The sequence below is a fragment of the Apiospora hydei genome, assembly GCF_038363865.1.
Source record: "Apiospora hydei strain CBS 114990 chromosome Unknown utg000009l_segment0_segment0, whole genome shotgun sequence".
NCBI lineage: Eukaryota > Fungi > Ascomycota > Sordariomycetes > Amphisphaeriales > Apiosporaceae > Apiospora > Apiospora hydei.
In genome coordinates this window covers 1,003,225-1,029,339 of record NW_027117368.1, presented here as the reverse complement: position 1 = coordinate 1,029,339, position 26,115 = coordinate 1,003,225, and the positions used below count along the sequence as shown (strand labels likewise).

General features: G+C 53.7%; 9 protein-coding genes across 9 annotated transcripts; 4 read left to right on the top strand and 5 right to left on the bottom strand.

Moving 5' to 3' along the window:
* Positions 1-1,615: 1,615 nt before the first annotated feature.
* PG997_012083 (ATP-dependent metallopeptidase HflB) lies at positions 1,616-4,433 on the bottom strand (the record flags this gene model as incomplete). The annotated part of the gene is made up of 3 exons (XM_066816397.1): positions 1,616-2,403; positions 2,466-4,070; positions 4,091-4,433. The coding sequence occupies 3 exons, from the start codon at positions 4,431-4,433 to the stop codon at positions 1,616-1,618; spliced, it is 2,736 nt and encodes a 911-aa protein (XP_066662089.1).
* A 912-nt stretch (positions 4,434-5,345) lies between these two features.
* PG997_012082 (uncharacterized protein) lies at positions 5,346-6,344 on the bottom strand (the record flags this gene model as incomplete). Its single annotated transcript, XM_066816396.1, has 1 exon — positions 5,346-6,344. The coding sequence occupies one exon, from the start codon at positions 6,342-6,344 to the stop codon at positions 5,346-5,348; it is 999 nt and encodes a 332-aa protein (XP_066662088.1).
* Positions 6,345-6,921: 577 nt separating this feature from the next.
* PG997_012081 (uncharacterized protein) lies at positions 6,922-8,302 on the bottom strand (the record flags this gene model as incomplete). The annotated part of the gene is made up of 2 exons (XM_066816395.1): positions 6,922-8,137; positions 8,220-8,302. The coding sequence occupies 2 exons, from the start codon at positions 8,300-8,302 to the stop codon at positions 6,922-6,924; spliced, it is 1,299 nt and encodes a 432-aa protein (XP_066662087.1).
* A 4,976-nt stretch (positions 8,303-13,278) lies between these two features.
* Positions 13,279-13,884, bottom strand: PG997_012080 (uncharacterized protein; the record flags this gene model as incomplete). The annotated part of the gene is made up of 3 exons (XM_066816394.1): positions 13,279-13,540; positions 13,682-13,739; positions 13,773-13,884. The coding sequence occupies 3 exons, from the start codon at positions 13,882-13,884 to the stop codon at positions 13,279-13,281; spliced, it is 432 nt and encodes a 143-aa protein (XP_066662086.1).
* A 519-nt stretch (positions 13,885-14,403) lies between these two features.
* Positions 14,404-14,909, top strand: PG997_012079 (uncharacterized protein; the record flags this gene model as incomplete). Its single annotated transcript, XM_066816393.1, has 3 exons — positions 14,404-14,427; positions 14,497-14,620; positions 14,740-14,909. The coding sequence occupies 3 exons, from the start codon at positions 14,404-14,406 to the stop codon at positions 14,907-14,909; spliced, it is 318 nt and encodes a 105-aa protein (XP_066662085.1).
* A 2,081-nt stretch (positions 14,910-16,990) lies between these two features.
* On the top strand, positions 16,991-17,935 carry PG997_012078 (uncharacterized protein; the record flags this gene model as incomplete). The annotated part of the gene is made up of 3 exons (XM_066816392.1): positions 16,991-17,345; positions 17,437-17,456; positions 17,516-17,935. 3 exons carry the CDS (start codon positions 16,991-16,993, stop codon positions 17,933-17,935), a joined length of 795 nt encoding a protein of 264 aa, XP_066662084.1.
* A 1,085-nt stretch (positions 17,936-19,020) lies between these two features.
* PG997_012077 (IGPD-domain-containing protein) lies at positions 19,021-19,775 on the bottom strand (the record flags this gene model as incomplete). Its single annotated transcript, XM_066816391.1, has 2 exons — positions 19,021-19,433; positions 19,502-19,775. The coding sequence occupies 2 exons, from the start codon at positions 19,773-19,775 to the stop codon at positions 19,021-19,023; spliced, it is 687 nt and encodes a 228-aa protein (XP_066662083.1).
* A 440-nt stretch (positions 19,776-20,215) lies between these two features.
* On the top strand, positions 20,216-20,868 carry PG997_012076 (uncharacterized protein; the record flags this gene model as incomplete). The annotated part of the gene is made up of 3 exons (XM_066816390.1): positions 20,216-20,332; positions 20,368-20,511; positions 20,578-20,868. 3 exons carry the CDS (start codon positions 20,216-20,218, stop codon positions 20,866-20,868), a joined length of 552 nt encoding a protein of 183 aa, XP_066662082.1.
* A 3,312-nt stretch (positions 20,869-24,180) lies between these two features.
* On the top strand, positions 24,181-26,016 carry PG997_012075 (uncharacterized protein; the record flags this gene model as incomplete). The annotated part of the gene is made up of 2 exons (XM_066816389.1): positions 24,181-24,766; positions 24,839-26,016. 2 exons carry the CDS (start codon positions 24,181-24,183, stop codon positions 26,014-26,016), a joined length of 1,764 nt encoding a protein of 587 aa, XP_066662081.1.
* Positions 26,017-26,115: the final 99 nt, after the last annotated feature.

Sequence of the window (26,115 nt, the reverse complement as noted above, 5' to 3'; positions counted from 1 at the left end):
TGACGTTCCTAGCTGCAAACAGGTCAACTGTCACCGCGAGAGGCCGTGTTGATTCCGCCCGGATCCCTCTGGGCGCCAGAGCATGTTGCCCACATAAAACCAGTCGGACGGCGCATCACGCTGCGTAGTTGGCCAGCCGCGGTCCTGCTGGCTAGGCTGGGCCGTCTTGTTCTTTCCTTTTTTCTAAGAATTTTCTTTCTTCTCTGATGATCCCAGCCCCAGACGAGTCGAGGAAGGTGCGTGCGGGGAGGAGGCTAGGAGGACACCTGCAAGATTTGAAATGGCAGGCACATCATATTGGGTGACGAGAAGTCGAGCGCCACCTGCGCCCGCAGCCGAAACGGGCAATCGAGTCGAATCGAGGCTGCATTCGTTCGCTGCTCAATTTACGATGCAGCTGCTAAGAGGTAATTAGCTCGTCCCGCCTTGCCGAATACGGCCTAGACGCCAGGGCAACACCAGGGGGAACGCCAGGGAGCGACAAGGGCCACGAGTAAGGATCGACAGGTCGGTGCAGGGGCTAAGTGGTGTGCAATCAACCCATCGTCACAACAAGGCAAGACTGCGGAGACGCACTCTCGGTCCAAAGCCCAGGAAGCATCCCTGGAAGTGGGAAATAGCCCGAGGTTTATGAACTGGCAGCCACGCAGCCTGCGTTCAGTTGGGAGGGACCGCGAGGACCGGGACACTGATGGTAGGTAATAAGAAAGCATAAAAGACAGAAAGGGTTTGTCACCCAAGTTGCATCGGCTGCGGACACTCGTTCAGGAGTGCTGCACGACATGCGATTGATACAAATGAGACAATTTACCTTGTCGTATCTCCGGCCTGCATTCAGTGGTCTCACGTACATACTGTACTACTCTGGATGGGTAAGTTTAACTCTGTTACCTCCAGAAAAATGTACTTGGTAGGGGGAGTTAAGCAAGTCTGCCCGGGAACGTCGTACTACTGCTAGACACTCGTCAATGTTGGGACGAACGTATATGGGAACGAACGAACGTACATGGGAACGAACGAACGTGACTGACTGACTGACTGAGACTGAGATTGAACCCCCAACCCCCACCCAGCACGCCAGCCTAATTCTGACAGCTGCTTGTCTAAGACCTGTGAACCATGGTCGCTCAACACGCGGTACCAATCCATTTCTTATATTCTCCTAGACCCTACACGAATGCAGGTATGGCACCTGCTTCCAAGCAAATGCCCTCACGTCAGACAACCTTTTTGCAAGGGGTTTGAGAACAACCGGAAGACTGCAGCGCTGATTGCCATGTGGTAGGGTAGCATAGACCAATCCCTGAATTATTGGTATTCAGTGGATAACGTGTCATAACCCAGATAATCAATCTGCTTACTCACAGGCGTTGAATCCAGGTATTAGCGAGAGACGGTATTAACTGCTTCTTGCGACAAACGTCTATTTACTATCTGTACACGTCGCTGGAGGGATTTTAAACCAAAAATAGCAAACACTGGAGTAAACATACACATAAGTTGGGAGCTTCCAAGCCATGCAGCCGCCTTGACGCCCTTGATGCTCTGCACAATCTGCACAGCCTATCTACACGACGTACATACATGTCATCCCAATCCTAATTCATCTCGTTCCCTAACCGCTTGAAAATGGCCGGCTGCGGCGGGATAGGGGCGTGTCCAGCCCCTCGGTGGGAGGCGGCGGAGGCGGCGACTTGTCGTCCGGCTTCTCGCCCTTTCCACCAAAGTACTTGGTGAAGTCGTCACGGTCGTCGAACGGCCGGGGACCCAGCAGGCGCACCATGTCGTCTCGGGTCAGGACCTCTTTCGACAGCAGCTCCTCGGCTACGATGCCGACTTCCTTCTGCTTCTCAACTAGGAGGTCCTTGCATTGCTTGTAGGCTTGGTCAACGATACGCCTCACCTCCGAGTCGATAACCTGCGCGGTCGCTTCCGCAAAGGGCTTGACCAGTTCATTCTGGTCCTTTTGGAAATGCATAGGCCCGACCTTTTTCGACATACCCCACTGTGTCACCATGGCGTTTGCCATCCCGGTGACCTTCTTGAAATCGTCACTGGCTCCCGTGGTAACGGTAGTGAAGTGCAGCTCTTCCGAAATGCGGCCACCTAGGGTCATGGCCATGCGATCCAAGAGTTGCTTTTCGCTCATGAGATAAGCATCCCCCGGCAGATACTGCGCATAGCCAAGGGCACCTTGGCCACGTGGGATGATCGAGACCTTAAGAAGCGGGTCGGCATACTTGAAATACCACCCGCAAATAGCGTGGCCAGCTTCATGGTAGGCCACGGTTCGCTTCTCTTCAGGGTTAAGAACGAGCGACTTGCGTTCCAGGCCACCAATAACACGCTCAATGGCCTGCTCAAAGTGCTGCATGGTGATGGTAGGGGCATTGACTCTGGCAGCTAAAGCATAAGTCAGTACAAGCATTACCAAGATGATGATCAAGGGGTATATCTGGACTTACCAACAAGAGCAGCTTCGTTGACACAGTTCGCGATATCAGCACCGGCGAAACCCGGTGTTAAAGCTGCGAGTCTACCGCTGAGATGCTCCTGCTCTTCGTTGGTGACAACCTTCTTGAGGTAGACCTTGAAGATATCTTGACGGCCGGCCATAGTAGGTCTGTCAATGTAGATGTGTCGATCGAATCGACCTGGTCTCATCAGAGCCTTGTCCAGAACATCGGCTCTGTTGGTACCGGCCAGAACGACAATTTGGTCCGTCGTGTTGAATCCGTCCATCTCCGTCAGAATCTGGTTAAGCGTAGCTTCGCGCTCGTCGTTACCACCGCCGAATTTACCATTTCCTTCAGATCGAGAACGACCTATGGCGTCAATCTCGTCGATAAAGATGATACAGGGGGTCTGCTTTCGGGCGGTCGCGAACAAGTCTCGGACTCGGGAGGCACCAACACCGACAAACATCTCCACAAATTCGGAACCACTGACGCTGAAGAACGGCACGCCGGACTCGCCAGCCGTTGCCTTTGCCAGCAGAGTTTTACCCGTACCGGGAGGTCCAGAGAGAATGGCACCGCGGGGGATCTTGGCGCCTAGCCTTTGGAACTTCTCGGGCTTCTGCAGGAAGCTTACGAACTCCATGATTTCTGCCTTCGCTTCATTCATACCTGCCACATCGGCGAACTTGACCTTTACTGCCGACTCAACATTGAAACGCTTGGCCTTGCTCTTGCCGAACCCAAACATACCACCGCCTGCTCCGCCACCGGCTCCGCGCCGCGACATCCAGTAAAGCAGACCAACAAATAGTAGTGTAGGTCCGAAAGCACCGAAAAGACTCATCAACGTACTGTCTCCGACGTAGCTGACGGGGATCCTGTCCGATGGAGGAATGCCCAATTCTTCCTGCGCCTCGTCCAGATGCCTCTCAAAGACGTCAGGGGAGCCAATTGAGAAGTAATAACTGAAGCCTGGCCGTGTAGCGACTGAGTCAGGATACATTGAAGCAGTTGCCTCTTTGTTCAGCTCCACGCGAACGCGTCGGCCCACAACCACCAACTTGTCCACCAAACCCTTCTCGAGGAAGTTCTTGCGCAGCTCCTGCCAGGTGATCTCGCGTGAGCTTTCGTCGAACATGGAGTTGTATAACCAGTAGGCGACAACGGTGGCGATAATCGTAGTAAGCCAGTCATTGCTCCTCAGGGGGTTGCTATCGGCTCCTGGCGGCGGCGTCGATTGCTTCTTCTGCTGCTGTGATGACTCAGAGGTCTTGCCATCTTCCGATTTCGATGATTCGCTCTGCTCGTTGTCGGGCGTCTTGGCGTTGAACATGCCGTTCGAAGGCTTCCTGCCTTCCTTTTCAGCGTCTTCGACCTCGATGATGCGATCGGCCAGCTGCGATGCAACCGAGTTCAAGGACATGAGGAGCTTGTAACTATCTTGCAGCGAGAATTCGCCCTGGAGTTTCTTCTGGATTAAATCGCGGAGCTCGACGGGAACGCCGGTCTTCTGGAGCATGCTAACGACATCCTTGGAGCTCTTGCCGTTGTAGGTTATGCTCCACCACTTGCCGCCATCGTCGCTCATCCGGTCCAGCTCGGCGAACTCGGCTTTGGTGAGGTGAACCCACCCGGGGGCAGGTCGTACTTGGTGTCGCCATCCTCGGCTTTGGATGCTTCGGCTTCGGCTTCGGCTCCTGGCTCAGCCTTAGCTGGACCGGGCGACGAAGTGTTCTTGACCTCGGGCTCCTTGGAGCTGTCCTTGTCGTGCTCCGGGGTCTGTTTCGGCTGCTTGTCCTTATCTCCGGAGTAGTATCGGGGATGCTGCTGGAGGCGCAAGTGCTGCGACGCCCAGAGGGAGGGTGCAATGGGCGAGATCCGGGCTATCCTCGACGTCGTCGAACGTGTATACGCGTTCAGCGAGGATCTGGATAAGTGCGCGAGGCTAGTCGACCGCCGTAGGAAGCTTGACATGACGGGCAGGGTCGATAGCGAGCGCCGCTTCGACCGGGTTATTGACGGCTAGAGAGATGTGTGGTTCCGAAGATGTCCAGCTGTCGTTTCGTGCTACCTCTATTGCAAGGCAGAAAATAGCATGCCTACGTGAATGTTGCCGTCAGAACCTATCGGGTGTGCAGCAAGCGACGAAAACTTACCAGCTGGGAGCATAAGTCAGCACTCGGATAATCGACTCATCCTTTGGTGGCTCCAAGCTAGATCAAGTCATCATCATACTTGCTTCTAACCAGTTGTGGCTTAGTCTCCCCGGGATGCGGCTAACCTGTCCACGTGACTCCACTACCACCTGGCCGGATTCTATGCCGGTCTTGATCATTCAAGTTTACTCGAAAGCTGGAGTTTGTTCTGTTCTGGTTCTCCTTAATATCACGCCAGTTCCCAGGGCATGATAATTATAATAACAACATTGTTGTGACCTCCTGCGTGTCTTTTGCCTGACATGACGTCAGTGCTCAGTGGCAGCTAAAGGTGGCAGGTGGGTGGGATGGTTCGCGATAGAATGGGCCCAGCAGCATTGGCGCGAGTCTCACCTGAACCCCTCTGTGAGATATATCTTATGGGCGGCATCGTGATAACATCGTAGCGGATTCAGGTATCAATGAGGGGAGAGGTGACCTCAGATGGTTATCCGCATAATTCATTTCATTAATCATCTCGTGATTTCATTAAGTCATGACCCCCTCCTTTGAATAGAAGCCGTGCCGCCCCCGCCCGCCCCCCATCCATCTATGTACACAAATAATAAATCTTTAGGTAGGTAGGTAGGCAGGCAGGTAGGATTTAGGTAGGTGGGTAATAAAATAATCCTGCCAAACTTATTTGCTTACTTGTTTTGCCCGTTTCTTTTCTTTTAAAAAATTCTTTACTTTACTCCCACCTCTGCCACTCGCGCTGCAATCTGTACATCTCCGCATCGCACCACTCGGGCCCCAGGACGTTCCGGTCGAGCACCGCCATCTTGGCGTAGATCTCTTGCTCCCGGGCCCGGCGCTCGCGGACCTTGGCCTCGAAGTACCACAAGTCCCGCTTGCGCACCGCCTTCTGGAACGCGCTGCGCATGCGCGGCGAGTAGAGCTGGCACGCCGCGCTCGCCAGCACCTGCGGCTTGTGCAGGAAGTTGCCCTGCACGCCCGAGTCGTCGCGGTCCAGCTCCGGCATCACCACCTCGTTGAAGCACTCCTGGCACACCGTCACCTCGGGGATGGACCGCATCGTGTACCACTTGCGGTTCGAGACGGGCCGGCCGTACGTGCATTCGTCCGTGTACGAGATCTCGCGGACCTTGTCCGCCAGGGCTCGCATGTCGGGTGCCCTGTTGGCTGCCAAAGCTTGGTCGGAAACCGTCTCCATTGCATCAAAATAAAGCATGAAGCGCTTTCTTGCTCCTTTGTAGCCAACATTGTGCATGTCACAGATCCCTCGGGTAGACTCGGCCGGTGAGTCCATCGGGACAAAGACACCAAAAAGGTTTGGCAGCAGGGCCTCCACCGTTTTGGCACAACTGAGGCATATGTTGAATTTCCGAACTGGCCTTTGGGTGGCAGGATCCTTGATGGTGTGCCAGAATCGGTAATCCTCCAGAGGTCCTGTGCAAGGCTGGTTGTTTGCTGCGACATTCGCTACGCCATGGAACAGCCTCAGGTCCGGCTTGTTGTATTTGTGCGTCAGCAACCAGGCGATATGATACCACTCCGATGTCCCGAAGTCACATTTGAGAGGCCGGTCAAGTGACCGAAAAGGTGCAGGAACGAAAAGATGTCTGAATCTCGTGTTCTCGAACGCGGACTGGTAGCAGGAGGGGCAGATGTTGAAATTGTTGCAACGTGGCAGTGTAAGCCAGTCCATGTGGCCGGCTTCCTCTCTCATTCTAGGGCAATCGGGAAGATTTGGGAGTTCCCCTTGACTTATGTCTTCAGAAAAGCGCCTGTAAGAAGTTGCGGATGCAGCCAGGTGCGACCCATCCTGAACAGGGTCAAACTTGGACGGCTGCCACGCTTGCTTCAGGGGCATAGAAGCCACAATCGGGGATGATGGTGAAATAGATCGGGTATCTACGACCGAGTGGATACTCGGGGCCTTCGAAGATGAGTTTGAACCTCTCTTAGTTGGAGAGTCCAAAGCAGATGCCGTCATACCAGTGATGACTGGAAAAGTTGAGGAAGCGGCAGTGGTAATAGCCGAACGAGCTGTGGAAGCCCGGGATAAGGGTCGCTCGGGTGAACCGTGGTTGAATGAATAGCCACTATCTGTTGTTCTGCCATCCCGAGTAGTTGGGAACGTTGCACTACGAGAGCTAGGCGACGGCGGCCCCCGTTCCGGTCACGATAGAAATCGCTCTGCGATACCCTGGGCGACGCAAGTGGAGAGCTTGGTTTAGAGCTTCGCCCAACAGCAGATCGTGACTCTACAGGAGTAGCCAGGTACCCATTGCGCTCATCGTGGATCACCGATTTACGGCGACGGCGACGTTCGTCACGCCGTCGCTCATCGTCCCCTGCGGAAATTCGATCTTCAGGGTGTAGAGAAGACGAGTACCGGTCATCCTTCGAGCGTCGGTCATCACCATACGCTGAAGGCTCTCGCTGCCTCGGAAACTAGAGGCACGTGGTCTAAGAGATTCCCTCTCAGGTTGAAGCTGGGGAGGCGATGGGCTCTTCAGATCGGACCTGGACGAAGGTGCCTCGGTATGGTTGCGGCCCTGGTCGTAGTGCTCAATGGACGTCCTCCGCGTGTTTCTAGGGACCTCCGTTGCAGAATGCCGCTTCATCATGGTGGGGCTCGTTGCGCTCAGCCTTCCACCGTCATCGACAGGCTTTCTCTGGTTTGGTAGAGTTTTCCCGTAGTGGGGGTCTTCGGGCTGCACGGATTTGGTACGTTTGTGGTGCGAGCTCGGTGTGTTCGCTCCGCTGTAGTCCCAATAGGCTCGGTCTCGACCTTTGGTAGAATGCTTTATAACGTCGGGAGACAACATCGACTCGGCGGTTGCCAAATTTCGAGAGCTGCGGCGAGGAGAGAAGTAGTCTTCCTCCCGTTGGCTGGTGCCAGTTGCAGACCGAGCCCGCCGCAAGTCCCGAGAGCGCTCTTCGGACCGCCCTTCATCGTTGAAGTCTGTGACTATCGATGGCAGGTTCTCGAGTCTGCTGCGTCGCCGCTCATGGGTCGGGCGTCTGTCCCGCTCGTCACGTTCGGGTTTGTGACTAGCTTCTGTGACTTCCGGCGCCAGCGAGTCATACTTGCGGCGTGTGTTTGCCTCGTATGACGGCTTCTCTTCCGTTGGGGAAAACTTTGGCGCTTCCTTCTTAGCCGGTGGTGACTTCTGATCTGATTTAGTTCCCGAGGACGGGACGTCGTCTGAAGTCCCGGGCGCGTCAGGCACAATCACAAACCGACGTTCCGGGTTGTGCTCATGAACGACCTGAATGATCGGGTGCTGCTCTACATCCCCGCGGTGCGGGGGTTCCTCCGCTGGGCTTGCGGAAACAACAGAGCCATGCTCTTTGGCCAACGAGTCCGCCTCGTCTTCGACGATGGGCGCAGGGGGGTATTCACGAGTCAAATGGGTGGTACGAAGCGCGGCAATAGGCGGAGTGTCGTATTTTGTGCGCGGGATAGCTCTGTAGTCGTCGTACGCGTAGGAAGGGGTCTGCGCTGCAGCGGCACTGTCGTGACATTCAAGTCAGTTCAGTTTGCCCCGCAGATTCTCTGGAGCTCAAGATCCAGCGCTTGGGAAGGGCGACTTACAACCTAGGGCCAGGGCTTTTAGATCGAGTGCTCGACCAATACCCGTTTTGTAACAGAGAGTTGATATCGACGCCGCCAACCATATTTGCTATTGCTTCAAAATGCGAGAGAAAGGGAGGGAGATTGTCGGTTTCTCAGGACATGGTAACCAGGCGTCAAAGATGCGGCTTCAGGCGCCCGACTTCGCAGCCTTGCTGACGCTCTGCGTTTATCTCCGGGCGAATCCTTTCAGCTAGGTAGCTCTTCACCACCTCTTCGCTGGCTTGGTTGCAGTTGGTATTAGTTATCGTTGTCTGTGTAAGGCAGCCCAGGCGACAGAGAGTCAATTTAGGCAAGCGAAAATAAAAGCGAAACGGACAAGCGGCAACAAAGTGGTCGGTTTTACAAAACAACAGCGAGCTCAGCCTCTGAAGAAGGAAACCGGATATTGCTGGATCAGCGATGTCAAGGTGGAGTCGGCAGTATACACGGGAGAGGATCTGGAGTCTCGAAGTCTTGACCTTGAGCTTCCAGAACTCATAAACGGGGTTAATAAGAGGCGATGCACACTCTTCGCCGCCAGCTCATTGGGTCGACGTACATATAGGCTAGTCTCACTTCTGCTCCTCGGTCACGTAATGAAAAGTGACACACCACCTCTGGCTTGGTGTTGGCGAGAGAGGAGACTCCGGAGAGTCTGGGTCGGCTATTCTCTGCCAATGGAATTTGGGTACCTACCCTATCCGCCTATCCCACCCTTCGAATCGCCAGCATTACGGGCCGCACGAGATGGCCCATTGTGGCACTGCGCATCAGATGCAAGCTGCTTGGAAACACAGCGTACGTGGCGCTAAATCCAGACTTGTGAGGTACCCTTCAACCCTCTGCCCCAAATTGGTCGACGGCAGAAAAAGCTGTCCAGGGTGGAGTGCGACAGCGGACACCGCCGCACGCTGATGCCGACACTACTGTACGGGATTGGATCGTAGGCCATTTCCACGGGCGGCCTAAGCCTCTGCCCACATAATACCACGTCCCAAAACCTCGTACTTACGGGTCTAGGGTAACAGCAGATACTTGATCTCGAACATACATGTAAGTAGGCATAGCTACCCTGCATCCAGTTAGTAGCAGGCGGGTTGGTGGTTGGATCTTGATCGCTCAGTAAGGTCTTTGACGGCGTGGGCTAGAACACAAACTGCGAGTACCTACAAGCAGTCAGTGCTATGACATGATGTGGGATATAGCAATTGATCAATTTTACCCCTCGCTGTCTCACTCCTTCTCCATGTGGCTGCATATGGCCGCGTATGGATTTCCCACCCTCCACCACCACCACCAGCAATACCGTTGACTTCATCTTCGATCGAAGGATCCAGGAGGATCCACGGCATCAACCTAGCCGTCATATTCGATGAAGCCGACAGAAACATACAGCAAGGGAAGCGCGACAACCCGCTGCGCTAGCTTCGCGACGTTCTTCCCTCTTGGCACCAGCCTGCAAGTGCATCACTCCCAAGGTCCTGCTCGCTTGTGTCCCCCCCATCAGGTCTGACATCCAAATATGAACGGGGCGTCAAGGGCGGGAGGGTAGGAGACGTCAGCCGTGTGCTTGACTTTGTACAACGACCGGCACCTCCACATGCGCCCGGCATTGGGGGAACAACCTAATTCGGACACTTCTTTCAACGTTGGAGTGTGAATGGCATTCAAACCGTCGCGGAAAGGCACAGCATACAATGTGCCAAGGGTTGTCTCATCACCGCTGGCCATGGTTCTTTTTGCTACCTCGATGTAAGAGCAAGGCCGTCCAGCGAAGATTGCCCCATCCCGCTTGTAGAGGTGATCAACAGTCGTTGAAAAAGCGGTCGGCCGTTGTGAAGGGAGACAAGACAACCCAAATGCATCCGCTTTCGTTTACAAACGCCGCATACGACAGACTCCTGCATTCTTTGAAGTACGGATAGGCCATGCAGACGGAGATTTTCTTTCGTATGCATGAGGTTAAGCATCTCTCCACTAATCCGACAACAACCACCACAGAAATCACTGTGTGGTCGAAAGCTATGAAGTCATCTCTGCAATGCAACGATAACCCGTAAATGGCTTACATAACATAACCCCCGAATGCGCAGTCGGTACGTATCGTTTATGTATGCATGCCGTTTATGTCTTATGTGTGTATGCCTAGGCAAAGGCTTTGTTTTTCCACAGCTCGTCTAAACTGATACATATGTCCGTTGTGCTCGTCCGACCACCCCTGTATATCAACGGTCACCGATCGAGCTGGAGAGGCACAGGCGCAGTGCTGTGCGACCCTGCATTGCCAGAGAGGTGTGTCAAGCATGTGGGATGGGTTGCGCGTGTGCTGTGTTGCTACCCAAGCCAAGTCGCACAAGAATAATTAAGTTATGCTGATAGCCTCGAATGACAGGTCGCCACAGCCCATGTCGGTGGGAGCCATATCATAAGATTTTCGAAGATCTCGCGCTTGGGCGGTGACTTCTTCTGCATCGGATACCGCGCTGCATATGCTTCTTGTCCGTCACGGAGCGCTCCGAACCACGCCATATATGAGGATTGATCTGCCGGCATGGCTTGCCGCGTTCGTGCAAGAAGATTGATCCTCGCCCCCGGAGACCGCCCGTCCATCCATCAGGACGGGATCCGATTCCCTCGAACATGCGTGAAATCGCAAGGTGCATGTTATACTACCATCCATCGGATAGTGTTGTAAGGCTGAGAGGTTTGCTTCATACACTTGGTGTCAGGCCATTCCGAAAGCCGCGTAACCTAGGACCTCGAGTCGTAAAACGGTCATGCCGACTAGGTTAAACGCTCAAGATCGAGAGGCCCTGCCGCGGCTCGGCGATAACTCTCCGCCCTTTCCCCTTAGAGTGAGCAGACCTTTGCCCACTACGAGGACAAGCCAACTCTGGATTCACGTATGGTATACGAGGAAGAGCCACTTTGACCGGTGTGATTTTCCTAGCCTTTGTAGTACTAGACAGGCGGAGGAGGAAGAAGTATCGAGAACACTGATGTTTGTTAGCTTGACATTGAGAGAGAGGCAACCACATAGAAACTCAGCCTCTGTGAGTGCCACCTCTCCCCTCGAAGCTACATTGTATATTCATTCATATGAGCACGTTTATTGTGCTACAGTGAACCGTGTCAAGCTTCCAGTCTGACAACGTATAGTAATAGGGGGGCTGGCAATGACTATCCCGTCACTTACGCAGGGGAGTTAGCCGCCGTAGTGATCATGAGTTCTGAGTTGGTCTCGCGAAGAACACGCCTTGAGCCCCAGGGAGAGGCAAAATGCATGGTTTGCCCGGAAAGTAGGCTGCCTCGTCGCGAGCCGAAAGTGCTGCAACGAGCGTCCGCAAGAACAGCTGGGGAAATAGCTGTGCCTGCGGGATACCGCGACGTACAGTTTCGAAGTTGCCCCAGAAATGTTTGCCTCCTCGAGAGCTCCCAGTATCGGAGCTGTCCACAACCACGGGGAGGGGAGATCAGTCCATCCCATCTCGTCCCGTCCCGTCCCATTCTGAACCCCCATGGTCCGCCTTTCTGCTGGTTGACACACGTCTGTATGCCTTTGACAGTCAGCTGGTGTTCCTGTAAGAGGTTGTAGGCGGGCCAGCTCACCGCTACCAAGCGCCTGCGGCGTGGGTGCCTCTCGCATGACAACCACAGGCAACCAGAGATGTGCAACACGGCCTTCGTAAAGGAAATGCTTCAGCCCAGTACAATTACGATGGCCATGGATCACCGGTGACCACGCGTAGGTCAGTTTAGGGGGTGACTAAACGAGCCGCACAGGAAATGGCCAAGCCAATGCCATGGCGATGGTTCTGGCTTGGGTTGCGATATGTCGAGTTCGAACCACCTGTCCCCCAGGAACGCAGGAGCACCTACTACGTAGCTGACATTCACACAAAGGTTTGGTCATACTGTCCATAGTACAGCACCAAACTCGGGCGATTTTGTGAAGATATTGGTTGCCTTCCCTCTCCCTCGTAGCAGTAGTAGCAGTAGCGACCACCCAGCTGGCCAACCTGAAGGCGCTGACGCAGCCATCCGCGGACTCACAACTGGTTTCATCTAGGCGGAATACATTTGTCGCAATATCCGCGTTGCCCGCTTTAGCTCCGCCCTTGCGAGGCCAAGTCGATGTGAACAGTAAGCCGGCCTATTGCACATCTCCACAGCAGGTTCGCCAGTGCTAAGCTTCTTTCCCAACGCACGCCGTCGTCGTCGCGGGCAAGGACGCGCAAGCCCAACTCGATGAAAGAGGCGATGGCGCCTGTTCAGACCAACAGTTTGCCCACATTTGTAGTCCGGCCATTGTTAAGCATCGTGATATCTATGGCTAGCCTCTGCCGCTCCAAGCAAGTAAGTCTGCCAGTAATAGGTGGCTTCCTCCACTCAACACCATGTGCAGCTTGCCGCAATCCACCCATGATCGGAACGATGTCAGGTCATCTTCAAGGAGAAGGTGTTGCCTGCAGTTACTAGAGGACGTGCCTAGGTGCGCCCAAGGCGGACAGCAGCCAAGCCAATTGCCAAAAACAGGCGGAGGTTGAACATGGAATCAAAGGCCCCCTAAACAGTCTATGATGAAAATGGATTGCAGGAAATAAGTAAGTATATAAGCAAATGAAATCTTGGTAACTAACTGCATGTTACTTAGAATGGCTGCATGTCAGCTGGCCCAACCAGATTTTGACTTCGATTCTATGTGCAAGAGTGTCTGATCTCTATTATCTTACTGCTTTATTGTCATAATTCCTAGGTAGCTTGACCGAAAATCGGCTGGTAAATAAGGGGTATATGCCAACTTTGCTCGCCTGCCTGGTCTCACGCCCAGATGGCAAGCCCAAATCGCCACCAAGTGCAATCTGGCAAGCCAACAGCAAAGAACACCTAATTCAAGTATATCGTCACGGTACTGGAGATGATGGCACCACTTGCACATTTGCGGACTGCATTTGTATTATTTTATTGATTTGCAATTGCTCGACTTCATCCTGGACAGAATCGAGCCGGGCGCCGCCTGCTGAGGTCGTAGTCGCAATTAGCCAACGAGGTACTGCTCGATGTCCTTGTCCTCCTCATCGTCTTGAAGGTCCTGCAGTCTCTTCTCCTCCGCATCAATCATCTTCTTCAGCATGGTTCGCTGTCGCTTGCGGGCCTTCTTGCCCCACTCTGTCGCGGACGCCTGGCCGGTCGTGGCATCTTCGTCATCACTGGCGTCGGGTATCTCCTCCCTGACGCCTCGGGGCTCGTTCGGGCTGATCTTGCCTTGGGTGTCGCTCTCCTCGATGCCCTTCCCCAAACTGCTTCTCCTGGGCCTTGGCGCCGAGCTGCATCAGGTAGGGTCGGATGAGGAGATAGCCGCAGACGATCACGACTACTCTAAGCCACATGATCGTGTCCATGCCATCTATGTGTGTGGAGTACGTGTTAGCACAATTGACTTTTTGAAGATGCCCAGAGCAGCGCCGAGCCCCCGCATGATACGGGCGAGTCGTCCTCCTGAGGTGCTGGAGAAGTTCTTGGTTTACTTACCGAAGGAAGCTTTGGTGTTGTTGACCAATCGCTGGCCGGCTATCCCGAAGACGCCGAAGAGCTTCTGCACCGAGTCGCCAAGGTGGGCGATGAGTTCTTGTAGTTCGGCCATGATGATTTTATGCTGTGCAGATGTTGGAGTGTTGTGGTTTTCGCGCGAATGGCCTGCAAGAGGTGATGCGTGGTTGCTTGCCGAAATATATACGGAAGAATCGAATGGATAGAATATGAGAGAGCAATTATGTTACATGCGACAAGCAAAAGGCTGGAGCAGAAACCGAGTGTACGATGGCCTCGGAGAAACGTAATGGACAGACTTCGATGCAATGAGGGACCAAAACAAATACAAACTTTTATGGCGCATTGGAGACGGCGGGTGCAACTCGACAGCGACTGCCGGAGCGTCCGCGTTTTCAGCGCGTTACCACTCATTGGGGATTGGACTCCAGACTTCCAACTGTCCAGAACTTTTAGGGGCCCTGCAAACGCCCCACTAGAACCTGACCATTGGGTAGAACATGTTGCGATAACGCGACTCCAACAAAAGCCCGTGACATCTACTAGCATTGCGAATTCAACCCGTCACCTACCTTTTTCCTAGCAGGAATCCAGATGCGCCGTGCTACCAGCCATGGCCGATGAAAATCAAGAGGAGGTCCGTCAAGAAAACACACGGGCAGCCATTGGTGTTCGCCAATTCATCTGCTGACCAAGCCCTGTACAGCGTCTCAAGCAAGCCTTGTGGTTTGCTGTAGGCAAGATAGCCGATGAGGAGTCTCTGCGCAGAAACCGAAATGTAACTCCTCAGTTTATCGGTGCCCTGATGGAACTGGTTTGGACTCAAATCGGTACGCTCATCAATTCCACACTTCCCTCCCCTGGGGTCAGATGAGATTGTGGCCTTTGCTTGCGGCATACTACTCCCACTCCAGCACACCAGCAACCCATTTTCTGACATTTTCTTCAGAGGCCGTCGCTCAGGACCTGGAGAGCTTCAGTCGTCATGCGGGACGATCCACCATCACAACTGATGACGTGTTGCTGCTCGCGCGTCGGAATGAGGACTTGCATGGAATCATCAAGGACTCCATCGACAAGGAGAAAGCATCCAAGGCCAAGTCCAAGGCCAGACGATAAGACTCTACTGTGAGGGAGAATAGCCCATCTGCAGATGGGCATGTTGAGGTCTATATATTGGGAGTTATCAGGCGTTGGCTGGCGTTCAAGCAATGTCTCCTGTGAGCCAAGGGCATTGATGATTTAGTACCTAAACTGGGGGCATGCTCATGACTTGACACTATACAGTTTTCTGAGCGCTTCTCGGCAAATTAAGCGGAAGTGCCTTGTCTGATAGCTACTTGCAAATACATTTGTTTCATCTAAACAACAAGTCGGTGACACGGGGTGAAGCCACAACTCAACACGTTTGAGCTTTGGCACAGCGCTGTGTGAAGCTCATCTCCTATCCAGCGCCCTCCCAGTTGGGTATCATGATGTACAAACTCGAAAAGGCAAGTTCAACGTTGATATAAGTTTTCCAGTAGCTATGCCACATTATGGGTTTCCCCGCAGCTCTCGCCAAACAACAAGCCAAAAAATAACCCATCACTAAGTACTCATGATGGATTATGCCTGGTGAAGCCTTGATACTCTAACTGTTCCTTCCTCTTTAATAGGGGTTTGAGAGATGCGGCATGGTGCCTGGAATCCATAATATGTTCGATGAGCTCGGCAGAGTCATGACGCATGTGCCGAGAAGTGACATAATTACACAAGAATCCTTTCCATCAAATCGATCCGATCCTATCGTGACATATCGATGATAGTAGTGCCGTTACGTTAGTCTGGCTTACTATAATACTAGTCAAAGTTCATCAGGTACCAACGCGCCGGGACGGTCTAGATTGGCGCTCAGAAAGCTTTTACTTGCCGACTACCGCTCAGCATTACCTCCCTAGTGGTTAGCAAACCGTCAATAATGATACGATCTTCTCGTAATGGAAATTTCTGCATTGGTATGCATCCCAGAAACAGGTATTCTGACTTCAGTAGATGCCCACACTGCAATGCTTCTAGTGTTAGTAGGTATCAGCCCGACGCTCTCGTTCCTGATTACAGTATGTAGAGCACGTTGCATACCAGATTCGATCTCCCGATATGTGAGTTCGGGAATGCGGGATGCGGGCGGCAGTTGAGGCTTTCCATCAACGGTCTTGAATATCCGGATATGTCAAGTAATGTGTGGCTTACATCACAACAACCCCCCGACCAGCCTATCCTATCGGCCATCTGCATGATCCTCGAGCTTACGCAACCAGTGTCCAATAACATGCCAGTCAAGTAGTGGTAAAAGGTTGTTGAGGAGGTTCGATGGTGTGTGTGTACAGCCTTGAGAAAGGTGGGTGAGCTGAGCTGAGTGGCGTACGCGCCTGGAGTGGCTCATGTGGCTCAGCCTGCATGGGATTCCAGAGCTGCATGCGACATTCAGCATTCGCTTGCAGGAGAGCATGCACAATACCCGGCATTTGCAGAAGTTGGAGCGATTGGATTGCGGGTGATCCGCCCTCAGCCGTCCAAGCCGCTCCAATGCCTGATGCCCGCTGCAGAAAAGCCCCCAAAGAACCCCAAGACCCCAAGGACCCTTTGCATGCGTCTGGCTTGGCGTCCAGGGCGATCGTTGAAACCGGTGGAGAGGGCCTACGTCAATGGTGGCGGGGCAGTTTTCATCATCGATCACACGATGTGGACTGGCCAGGACTGGCTACCGGCTGGCTCCCTCAAACTGCTCTCTCACCCTGATTGATCGACCTCTGCCGGGTGCTAGGTCTCGGCAGTACTGGGCAATCGTCGAAATCCCGGGCTGGCCAGCCATCACACTTTTGCAGTATTCGTCATTGCCTCTTCATGATCCTCCACTATTAAAAGACTAACAGGGTTCATCCGTAAGGCGTTGGAAGCTTCGAAGCGCACTAACGCTACGTCAAGCCTCACTCATCAGTCGACCGCTTCCCGCAAACTTGGAAAGGATCGATGTTTGGTTATTGGTCTCGCATCTATTAAGGCTTCCCATTTCCCCCGCGATACTGCCCACGATTTCCAGTTCCAAATTTATCTCAACTTTGTCCGCCAACTGTGCCATTCTCGCAAACTCGCGCCCGCTCTGCATACCACCATCCCCATCACACCGACCGCTGTCACATTTGCGTCCCGAAGCCACAATGGGAGCAAAAAGTGGAATCGCGCTCAAGTCGCTGCAGTGGTTTATCCGCGGCATTCAATTCTGCTGTGCGGCATTGATTCTGTCTTTGTTCAGTTACTTCCTCGCGGCTCTGTCCAACCACAACCTACCCATCCCGACATGGGCCCGTGCTGTTGAGGGTATTTCGGGCGTTGGCGTGTTGTACACACTGGCCGGTCTGCTGCTCCTGTGCTGCCTCGCTGGACACCCGGTCACCTCGTTTATCGCCATTGTGCTCGATGTCGCCTTCATCGGAGCTTTCATCTACGTTGCTGTCAGCAACCGTGGCGGAGCCAGCTCGTGCAGAAACTCACCCAACACAATTTTCGGCACCGGTCCTACCGGCAACTACCCGAAGAGCGAGAGATGGCTTCACGAAGCTGCCTACCTTTGGAACCGCTTGCCGAATGGAAACTGCCTGTTTAGCTGTCTCCATTGTTGCGATCGTAAGTTTCCTTGTCTGACTAACACCAAATGCTGAGCGCCTTGCTAAACAATATTCCAGGTCTTCTTCATCTTGTCCGCTCTGGTCGAGGTTGTGCTGGTCCGCCACCGCCGTAAGGAGGCTCGTTTCGGTCCTAGCCCAGCCAACAACTACACCTCTGGTTATGGCAAGCGCGGCAAGTTCATGGGTCTGTTCAAGCGCCGCGGAACTGGCGCGACCCATGAAGATCCCAACGCTCTTCCTATGCACACCACTCCCAACCAGGTGCGCCAGAGCTACAACACCGAGTCGACCGCCGTTGGCCACGAGCCCGCTGGCTACCCCAAGTACGGCGAGGCCGGCTATGGCGGTCAGCACGAGGGTCACACCGCGTATCCGGAGTCTGGGGTGACGGGTAACAACGCCCACCTTAGCCCCCACAACAATCCTCCGTTTGCCCCTCAGCATAACAGCAACTTCAGCACTGGGTATGCCCGCTAATCTACCTTTGTACAATGTGTAACAACTATATGAAACCAAATGAATGATAAACGGCCGGAAATATGTAGGAGAAATGAGAATTGATACCCAGTCATAAAAGGAGCGAGGCGGATGTGTTGGATGACGGTCGTTGATGGTATCATAAAGATCCGAGAATGAGCTATTTCACCCAGCACTTAATAACTAATTCATGACACTAACTATCTCTTGGTGAACGTTGTTTCGATCGTGACAATACGCGCGCCCTCATTGTTGCCAGTCACCTGCCACGTTGCTATGTTGTCATCTCACTTCAAACTCATGGCCGGGGTAAGAGGATGAGGTGCGAACATGTTGCTTCAGACAGCTTGCTGTAACATGGTTTGTATTTTCAATGGCAGCCTCTGCGCTTGAAGCTATAATTTGAACCGGTACCTGTTAGTTGGTAATTTTGCTTTCCCACTGAGGACAGGTGCATCTTCTCGTTCTAATGGCAAGAAGCAGATTATTATTCGCGTCGAGGGATCCTGGGCAGCGTGCCGATCGCCCGGGGTTTGAACGTGGTTACGAAACACGTCGGGTCTGAACCTAGATCCTTGGCCGATCTCACGTTCGCTTTCGCTAACCATTTCGTACGCCTTGGCTTCGTACTTCTCTCATGATGGTCTGCTGCTAAAAGTTGCGGTTCTCGTTATTGTCGCTGGCGTCTCCAGCAGTGGCCGCCGGGCGGTGTAGTCCGGCCTCCGTTCCCGGAACCAGGTTGTTTCTGAAATATTTGAATAGAGCAAATAATAGTTTTGCGAAGATAAGATAGTTGCACAAAAGAACAGTTTATTTCGTTTATTAACCAGTTTCGTCGTGTCTGCGTAAGAATAGTATACTTTTCTCTATAGCCTTGGTGATATACACGGAGAAGCCTCGTCTGTCCAGAATCCCGGTGTGGCTGAGGCACCGACTGTCGGGATATCGAATCTGGGGCATTGTCTAAATTCTGCCTGATCCAACTTCTATAGCCTTGTTGGCAGGTCTGGATACAGACTATTCTCTAATTCTACGACCCAGGGCGTCCCGGTAGGCATCGAGGTTCCGAGACGAGAGGATTCCTCCTAGGCGCTCAATGTGCCCTTGGTGCTGGGCACTTCACCCTCCTTGCCCGCGACCCTGCTGGTGGCCATGCGGACAGCGACGGCCAAGGCCTTGAAGGCGCTCTCGGCGCGGTGGTGGTCGTTGAAGCCGCGCAGGCAGTCGACGTGCAGGGTGATGCGGGCGCCCTGGGCGAAGGACTGCAGGCAATGGGGGATCATCTCGCAGCTAAGGTCGCCGATCTTCTCGCGCTTGAGGCCCAGCTCGATGACGCTGTAGGGCCGGTTCGACAGGTCGACCACAGCGCGGCTGAGCGCCTCGTCCAGGGGTGCGTAGGCCGAGCCGAAGCGCGCGAGGCCCGTGGCGGAGCCCAGCGCCTCCGCAAAGGCGTAGCCCAGGGCTATGCAGACGTCTTCGGCCGTGTGGTGGTCGTCGACTGTTTGGGAGTCAGCGGTCAGCCAGTCCGGGGCAGCGCTTAGAACAGGTCGCGAGGGAACGACTTACTGTGAAGGTCGCCTTTGCAGGCCAGCGCTAAACTCCAGCCAGCATGCTTGGCAAGGGCGTGCAGCATATGGTCTAAGAAGCCAATGCCGGTGTTGACACTGATGGTTTGCGATTTGCTGGCCTGGCTCGCATGTCCCTCGAGGACCGACGTCAAACGAGAGTCTGTCTCCGGAGGGAAGTCCCCACCATCGAGGTTAATGGCCATCTGGATCTTGGTCTCGTTGGTATCACGGGCCAGCGCCGCCCAGCGCGGCTTCACGGAATCGGAACCCATATTTAGAATCTTGTGTCGAGATGTTACTTATACACCAAACAGTACAGCAAGGCGTCTTGGTCAGGAAAGTGAGCTCTGTCTTGGATATATCAATATCACGTACGGATGAGTGACATGGGATGGGCGAATGGGGTTATGACGCTTGTGAACTCAAATTTCTTGAGTGCGATTTCGGTTGGCTGTTAGCGATTCCTCAACGCCCACTCCCCGCCGGAGTTATGCATCAAATGGATGCAGCCACTAACCGGGCAGTCGCAACCCCTGCGCGCGGTGCAAAGCTCAGGTCATGCCCCGCTAAAAAGACGAGAAAAAGTCTTATCGTACATTGAGCGATAACGGCAAGTTAGAATAATTTTCCAGCAACTTCGCTGGACTCGTTTGCGACCGCCATCGTCAATCAACGAGCCGTCAATCCTCGAGATCGCATCACATCCGCCACAATGCCGCCTTCTCGGACGAAAACCATTAAGAACAAGCATGCCGCCAATGGGTCTGGCATCAGCGGCAGCAAAGCCACCCGGGCTGGGCCGATGGATGGAATAGTCAAGAACAAAAGGGTCCCCCGCCATCGTCGAAACCGTCCAACTCCAAGGCAATTGCGGCCATACTCAAGAAGAGACGGAAGAAGACTTACTCGGAGAAGGAACTGGATATTCCCAAACTCAATATGATCACGCCCGTTGGCGTGGAGAAGCCGAAGGGCAAGAAGAAGGGCAAGGTGTTTGTCGACGACCGAGTAAGCCTACCCGGCCACGTCCTCTATTCGTTCCGCGGGACCAGTCACTAACGGCATGCTTTGTAGGAGAGTATGAACACGATTCTTGCCATGGTGCAAGCCGACAAGGAAGGCGAGATTGAGTCCAAGATGATCAAGGCCCGCCAGATGGAGGAAATCCGTGAGGCCAGGCGGGTAGAGGCCGAGAAGAAGGAAGGCGAGAGGAAGGCCGCGCTGGACGAAACCAAGGAGTCCCTGCGCAAGAAGCGGAAGCGAGGCGGCAAACCCACTGCCGACGAAGATCTTGACGTGAAAGATACCTTGTTGACAGGCAGCAATGCGGTCAAGGCGAAGAAGAAGCGTGTTTCATTTGCTTAAAAATTTGTTGTTGACTTTGCATGGGAGGCGTATCGGCGTTGTTCTTCTCGAAATCCCCAACATGGAGGCACACCAGGAGTGCCATATTCTACTGATCTTCACCAACCAATCAAGATACCCTGCTGAGGCGTGCCAGAAGAGCGGTTTTTCGAAGTGGTAGCCCGCTGCTACCCAGGCGTGATTCTAATGTATTTCTGACTGATTCCCTTCATTGATACTGTGGTGGTGGGATTGATAAACTCACATTGGGCGTTTCTTCAACCAGCATCTCTTAGCGCAGTTGGCAGACTACCAGTTCAATCTCAATACTGTGGTATGCTGGAGCTAAGTTGAAGATGGCGTTTATACCGAGCTAAGGGGAGTGCCGCGGACATTATTGTGCTCTTGTCAGCGCCTTAGAAACGCCCGAGGAGGACATGTCCAACATGACGACCCGCGAGAGAACGCTACTACGAAATGTTAATGGTCAAATATATAAACAAAAGCCAGCAACATGGTTGTGAGAGCCTGTCCTGGCTAGATGAGGTAGCCACATGTTGTATCTATCACCGGATCCCGTCACTGAAGCTTCGAGGTCGTCTTGGAAATGGACACTCAAGCCAGACAGAAAAGATGGGCTCGGGTATTCAAGCTTGGACAGCTTTAGGCCCTGGGGCTACACGTTTCGAATGCTCGCAAGCACCTCGTGGCTTGCGGGCCAGCAGTGGGCTGGTACTGCTGGATGCGTTTTAGAGAACTGGACTTCAATGATAGGTACTATAATGAGGAGTAACACGCCGGCTACCACACGACCTCGACCAGCCTTGGGTATCGATTGGAAGATGTTGGTTTGGCGTTGGTTGCATTAGGGGCTTGCAGAGTTTCCCTGCGTGGCTCCTACGGGGGCCGAGCAGGGCGGCCGATCTCGAATACATTGAGATTTATCCATAGTGCGTGCGGAAGTATAATGTCCATCGAATCACAACTACGCGTCAGGCCGTTTGAGTGATTATTCTTCGACCCGACGACATGCATGAGCACGGTTGTGAAAATAAACTGGTTCTTGCTGGCTCACATATCAGCTGTTGCTGGAAATAGGACTGGAAGATGATATGGGTCCCGGCTTCAGGGAGGGCTATCTCCTAAATGGCGAGAAAACAGGTCTCCTACCAGAAAAAGGCGTACAGTACGATCGGTGGTAAATTTAGTGTTACCGATATGACGTTTAAAGCGTAATAACGGTTGACGTAAAATATCCTATTGGTTAAATAGCCTTGCTCCGTTCTGCACGGACGTATAATTATGCAAACCTCCGTACTGTACGTAGACCTGTGTTCTCGCCATTTAGGAGATAAATGCAGGACGTACAAATTTAGCCCCGGGCCCCCGAAAATGGGGCTGCATGCCTTGAGATGAAAACCCCTAGAATCGAGAGCGGGGGTTGCTCCAGCGCTCCAGCGCTCGCCCTCTTGGCAACTCTCTCTCAATTTCCAATGGCAATCCATGAGCCATGCGCGGCAGCTATCTGTGCCGACTCTCCAAGGACAGTTGAACAATCCTATTCCCATGGTCCCGTGCCGATCAACGACGTACGGCAGAAGCCGGTGTGCTTATGCACCTTGAAAGGAAGTCAATTCGAAGGTGTGCATTTTTTCCATGGAAATGAAGACCAGCGATCGCGTCCCAAATCGAGATCAACAATGGCAGGGTATTGCCTGTCGCAGACGAACTATGCCAGGTTATTTACCGGACAACGGACAACGACAACAGCAACGGCAGATGACAGCACAGCAGCGTCGTATTCTTCTTTTCCTTCTCCTATATACCTACTCATATCCATTCCACGACTCACGGCAATGATACAGAAGCCGGTCGATCTCTATCTATGTCCATCCCGAGATCGATCATTCATTCATTCACTCAGACAGGCGGGCAGGCAGACCGAGGCAGCAGCCGCAGCCGCGGCCGTTCCTGTTACTGTTCCTGCATTGGCGCGAGCAAACACGAGGAGAAACGCATGCTATTCTAAACATGATACGAACCGCCGGTGCAACAGCCGTCTACTAATAGATTGGCGTCGAACCAAATTGCGACAGAGTTCTCGTGCCTGGCAACCTAATCAGCCTGCATCTTCTGTTTTCGTTCCTTGCACTCCCTAAAGTAATCCACCGATTGGTGCTACGCTGCTGGGGCCCCCGGTCCTCACGCTATGATACGATCCCGGCTACGAGCCCATAATCTTTATCCTCACTTCCACTTCTTCCAAGTGCGAGGTGACCAGTGCCTACCCCACTGACCACGAAACATACGGTACGTATACGTACACACAACACAGTACGGAGCACAAGCACGCCATCCCCGTCTGGTCACTTTTCACACTGCCTGCCTGCCTGCTGCGGCTGTGTCGTACGTAGCGGGCCGGCCTCCTGTCGTGGGACCAGTGTCGAGGCGCTGATATATGACATGTGGGCACACCTCAGCACGCAGAGGGCATACGCCGTGAACAGTTGATGAATGTTTTGAGTTGAGAGCCAAACAAAACGCAGGATAGGGTGGGAGTGCTTGGGAGGTCAGTTGTTTGCTCAGATCCCTTGGTTTTAGTGGCCAATGGAATGGGCCTGTCTCTGTCTCCGTTTAATGTTGTTCTCTTGGCCAGAAAGTCTTGGCCGGGTGCCCTGCGCGTCGGCGGTGATTGGCCAGCCTGGCGGCCGATTCCCTGTCTGAAATCTCAAGCGAAATTGGGAAGATGGTTGCGATGCCCACCTGGATTGACCCATGGCCGGCGCTCTCGTGGAGAAAAGCCTCGCTCATTTTAATTACAGACAGTCGAGGGCAGGAGGGTACGCGGTACGGTAGTAGGCCGGGAATCACTCTCACACATATTATCAAAGAGATCGGAGCCCCAAGTCGCATCGTTGCCGTTGAAGCTCTCTTTTCCCCCTTCTTCCCTTCGTTCCGGTTGTTGTCCGCCTTCCATTCGTTCAAAAGTGGTGACAGAGTCTCCGCGCGCCCGCCCTTAACCTCCCCCCATCCCCTACAGGACCTGACGCCAGTGTGGATGAGAAGAAAATAAAGAAAGAAAAAGAAGAGAGAAGGTCTGGGAAAGCCAATCCGAATCACGACCCGAGGAATCAAAAAGAAAGGAGGTTTGATACCATTATGGAAGTCCGCGAAGTCCGATCGACACCTTCTTAGCGCATCGTCCCAGCCATACACACACTCCAAAGGAGGACCCAGCGAGTCAGCCAGCTCAGCCTGCGCACCCGCTAGAAAATCCAGAACACTCATTCACTGGTGTCTCGTATTCCCATATTTCCACCGCCACAGAGCGCGATGACCGAATCAGTCTCGGGGTCTTCACTCCTTCAGGCCCGGGGCGACACTCATTCTATTTCACACGACCACTCACACAACCACCACATTCGTTCCCACCACAAGAGGCTACATCATCAACACCAACACCAACACCTGGAGAAGAAGGACGAAGAAGAAAAAGCGGAGGACTCGTCGGTCGTTCACATCGTGCAAACAGTCGACGTGATCGCCGTGATTGATGGCTCTGGTGCGACCATCAGCCTTCACACTGCTGCCGCTCCCCGCCCGCCTACCAACTCTGCACTTGCACCTCCAAACGGACTTGCACCAGCGCTTCCTGACCAGAAGGTAGCCGTCGCTTCACCCACCGACGATGCTGCGGATGATACGTCGCCTACCATTATCCCGACGCCAACACCGTCGTTAGAGCCCGATTCTTCGGCGTCGCTCTCCATGTCACCTTCGTTTCCCACTGTTGAATCTTATGCCAAGATCACGTCCACTCCTTTGCCTTCGGGCTCTGGCTCTGCATCAGGGTCCTTCCCATCGTTTTCCGGTGTGACAAAAAACACCACTTCCACCACCAACACCCCGACATCACAACGTGAGTGCATTCCCCACCACATCCTCCTCGTGCACACTCGTGACCCAGCCACATGCATCTAACTCGCCGTAGCCATAATTTCTCCCACGCCGTCGCCTTCGCCGTCGCCGTCGCCGTCGCCATTGTTGTCATCGTCGCCGACGTCACTCTTAAGCAATGGCACGGTGACTTTGAAGCCATTCCTGGAAACAAATCTTACCACTTCTACGCTTCCCAATTCGTCTGGTACTGTTTTGTTCAATGCTTCGTTTACGACAACTCTCCAATCTTCCGATTATGTAACAGCCTCGATTGCCCCATCAACAACCGCTGCATCCTCTTCGCCGCATGCAACGCCTGCCAGCAGTGACGATGGTGGCTCCGTTGGCGTCTTTGACGGAGCCGGAGGCGGTGACTCGACTGCCGAATCCGGACCTTCACCTTCGGCGACTTTGATTTCATCGGGCGGTGCTGGCTCGGGGTCCTCAGCCGATGGATCCCCCGATGGATCCCCTGATGGGTCTTCCGATGGATCGTCCGGTTCCGGTAGTAAGCCGACGCCGCCTGGGACTGTCGCAGGAAGCGTCATCGGCAGCGTTGCTGGCGTTGCCTTCTTGCTGGTTCTGGCTCTGATGCTTTTGAGGTGGAAGAAACGCCAGAACGCTCTCAAGCTGAGGGACAGCAACAAAAGCCCCGGTGGACTGATAACGGGTGCAGGCGTGGCTGCTGGCAAGGACAACCCGTTTGATGATCCTCACCCTCCAGCAACTGCAAACAGCAGTGCCATGAGCCAGCGACGGTCCGCTCCGTTTGCCATCCCTGCTGCTCTCGCGAACTTGACGGGAAGTCAAAAGCGGTATTCTGACCGTACCGATGCTGCCTCTGTCGAGGGTGGCGAAAAGGGGTTCCAGAAGGTTTCGGGCAGGAAACTTCCCTCTGTGTTGCACTACGGCGGCGATGGTTATTCGGAACCTTCCAACCGTGACACGGTCATGAGCGACCAGTCATCAATGTCGTACTACAGAGACTCGCAGGGTTTCTTTAGTGGACCTGGTATGCCCAGATTGGCCCTGGGCTCTCCTATGCGGCCCGAAAGCGGCGTCCCCGTGTTCCACGAGGGGCCAGCCCGGAAGGCGCAGACGGAAACGGGACATTTCAGTCCAACAAATTTGGAGCCGCCGGCACGAGATCCACTCGGACGCTCACACCCGTCACAAGACGGCTCCAATCGGACCCATGGCTCAGCCTCGAGATTTACGGAAGAGATCTGAGGACGTTTTTTCTGGCCAAACCCCTTCTTGATTTACCGTGTTTTATACCTTTTTCGACTTTTAGCTGATACCACTTGGCTTACTGACTATGGTGTCGAT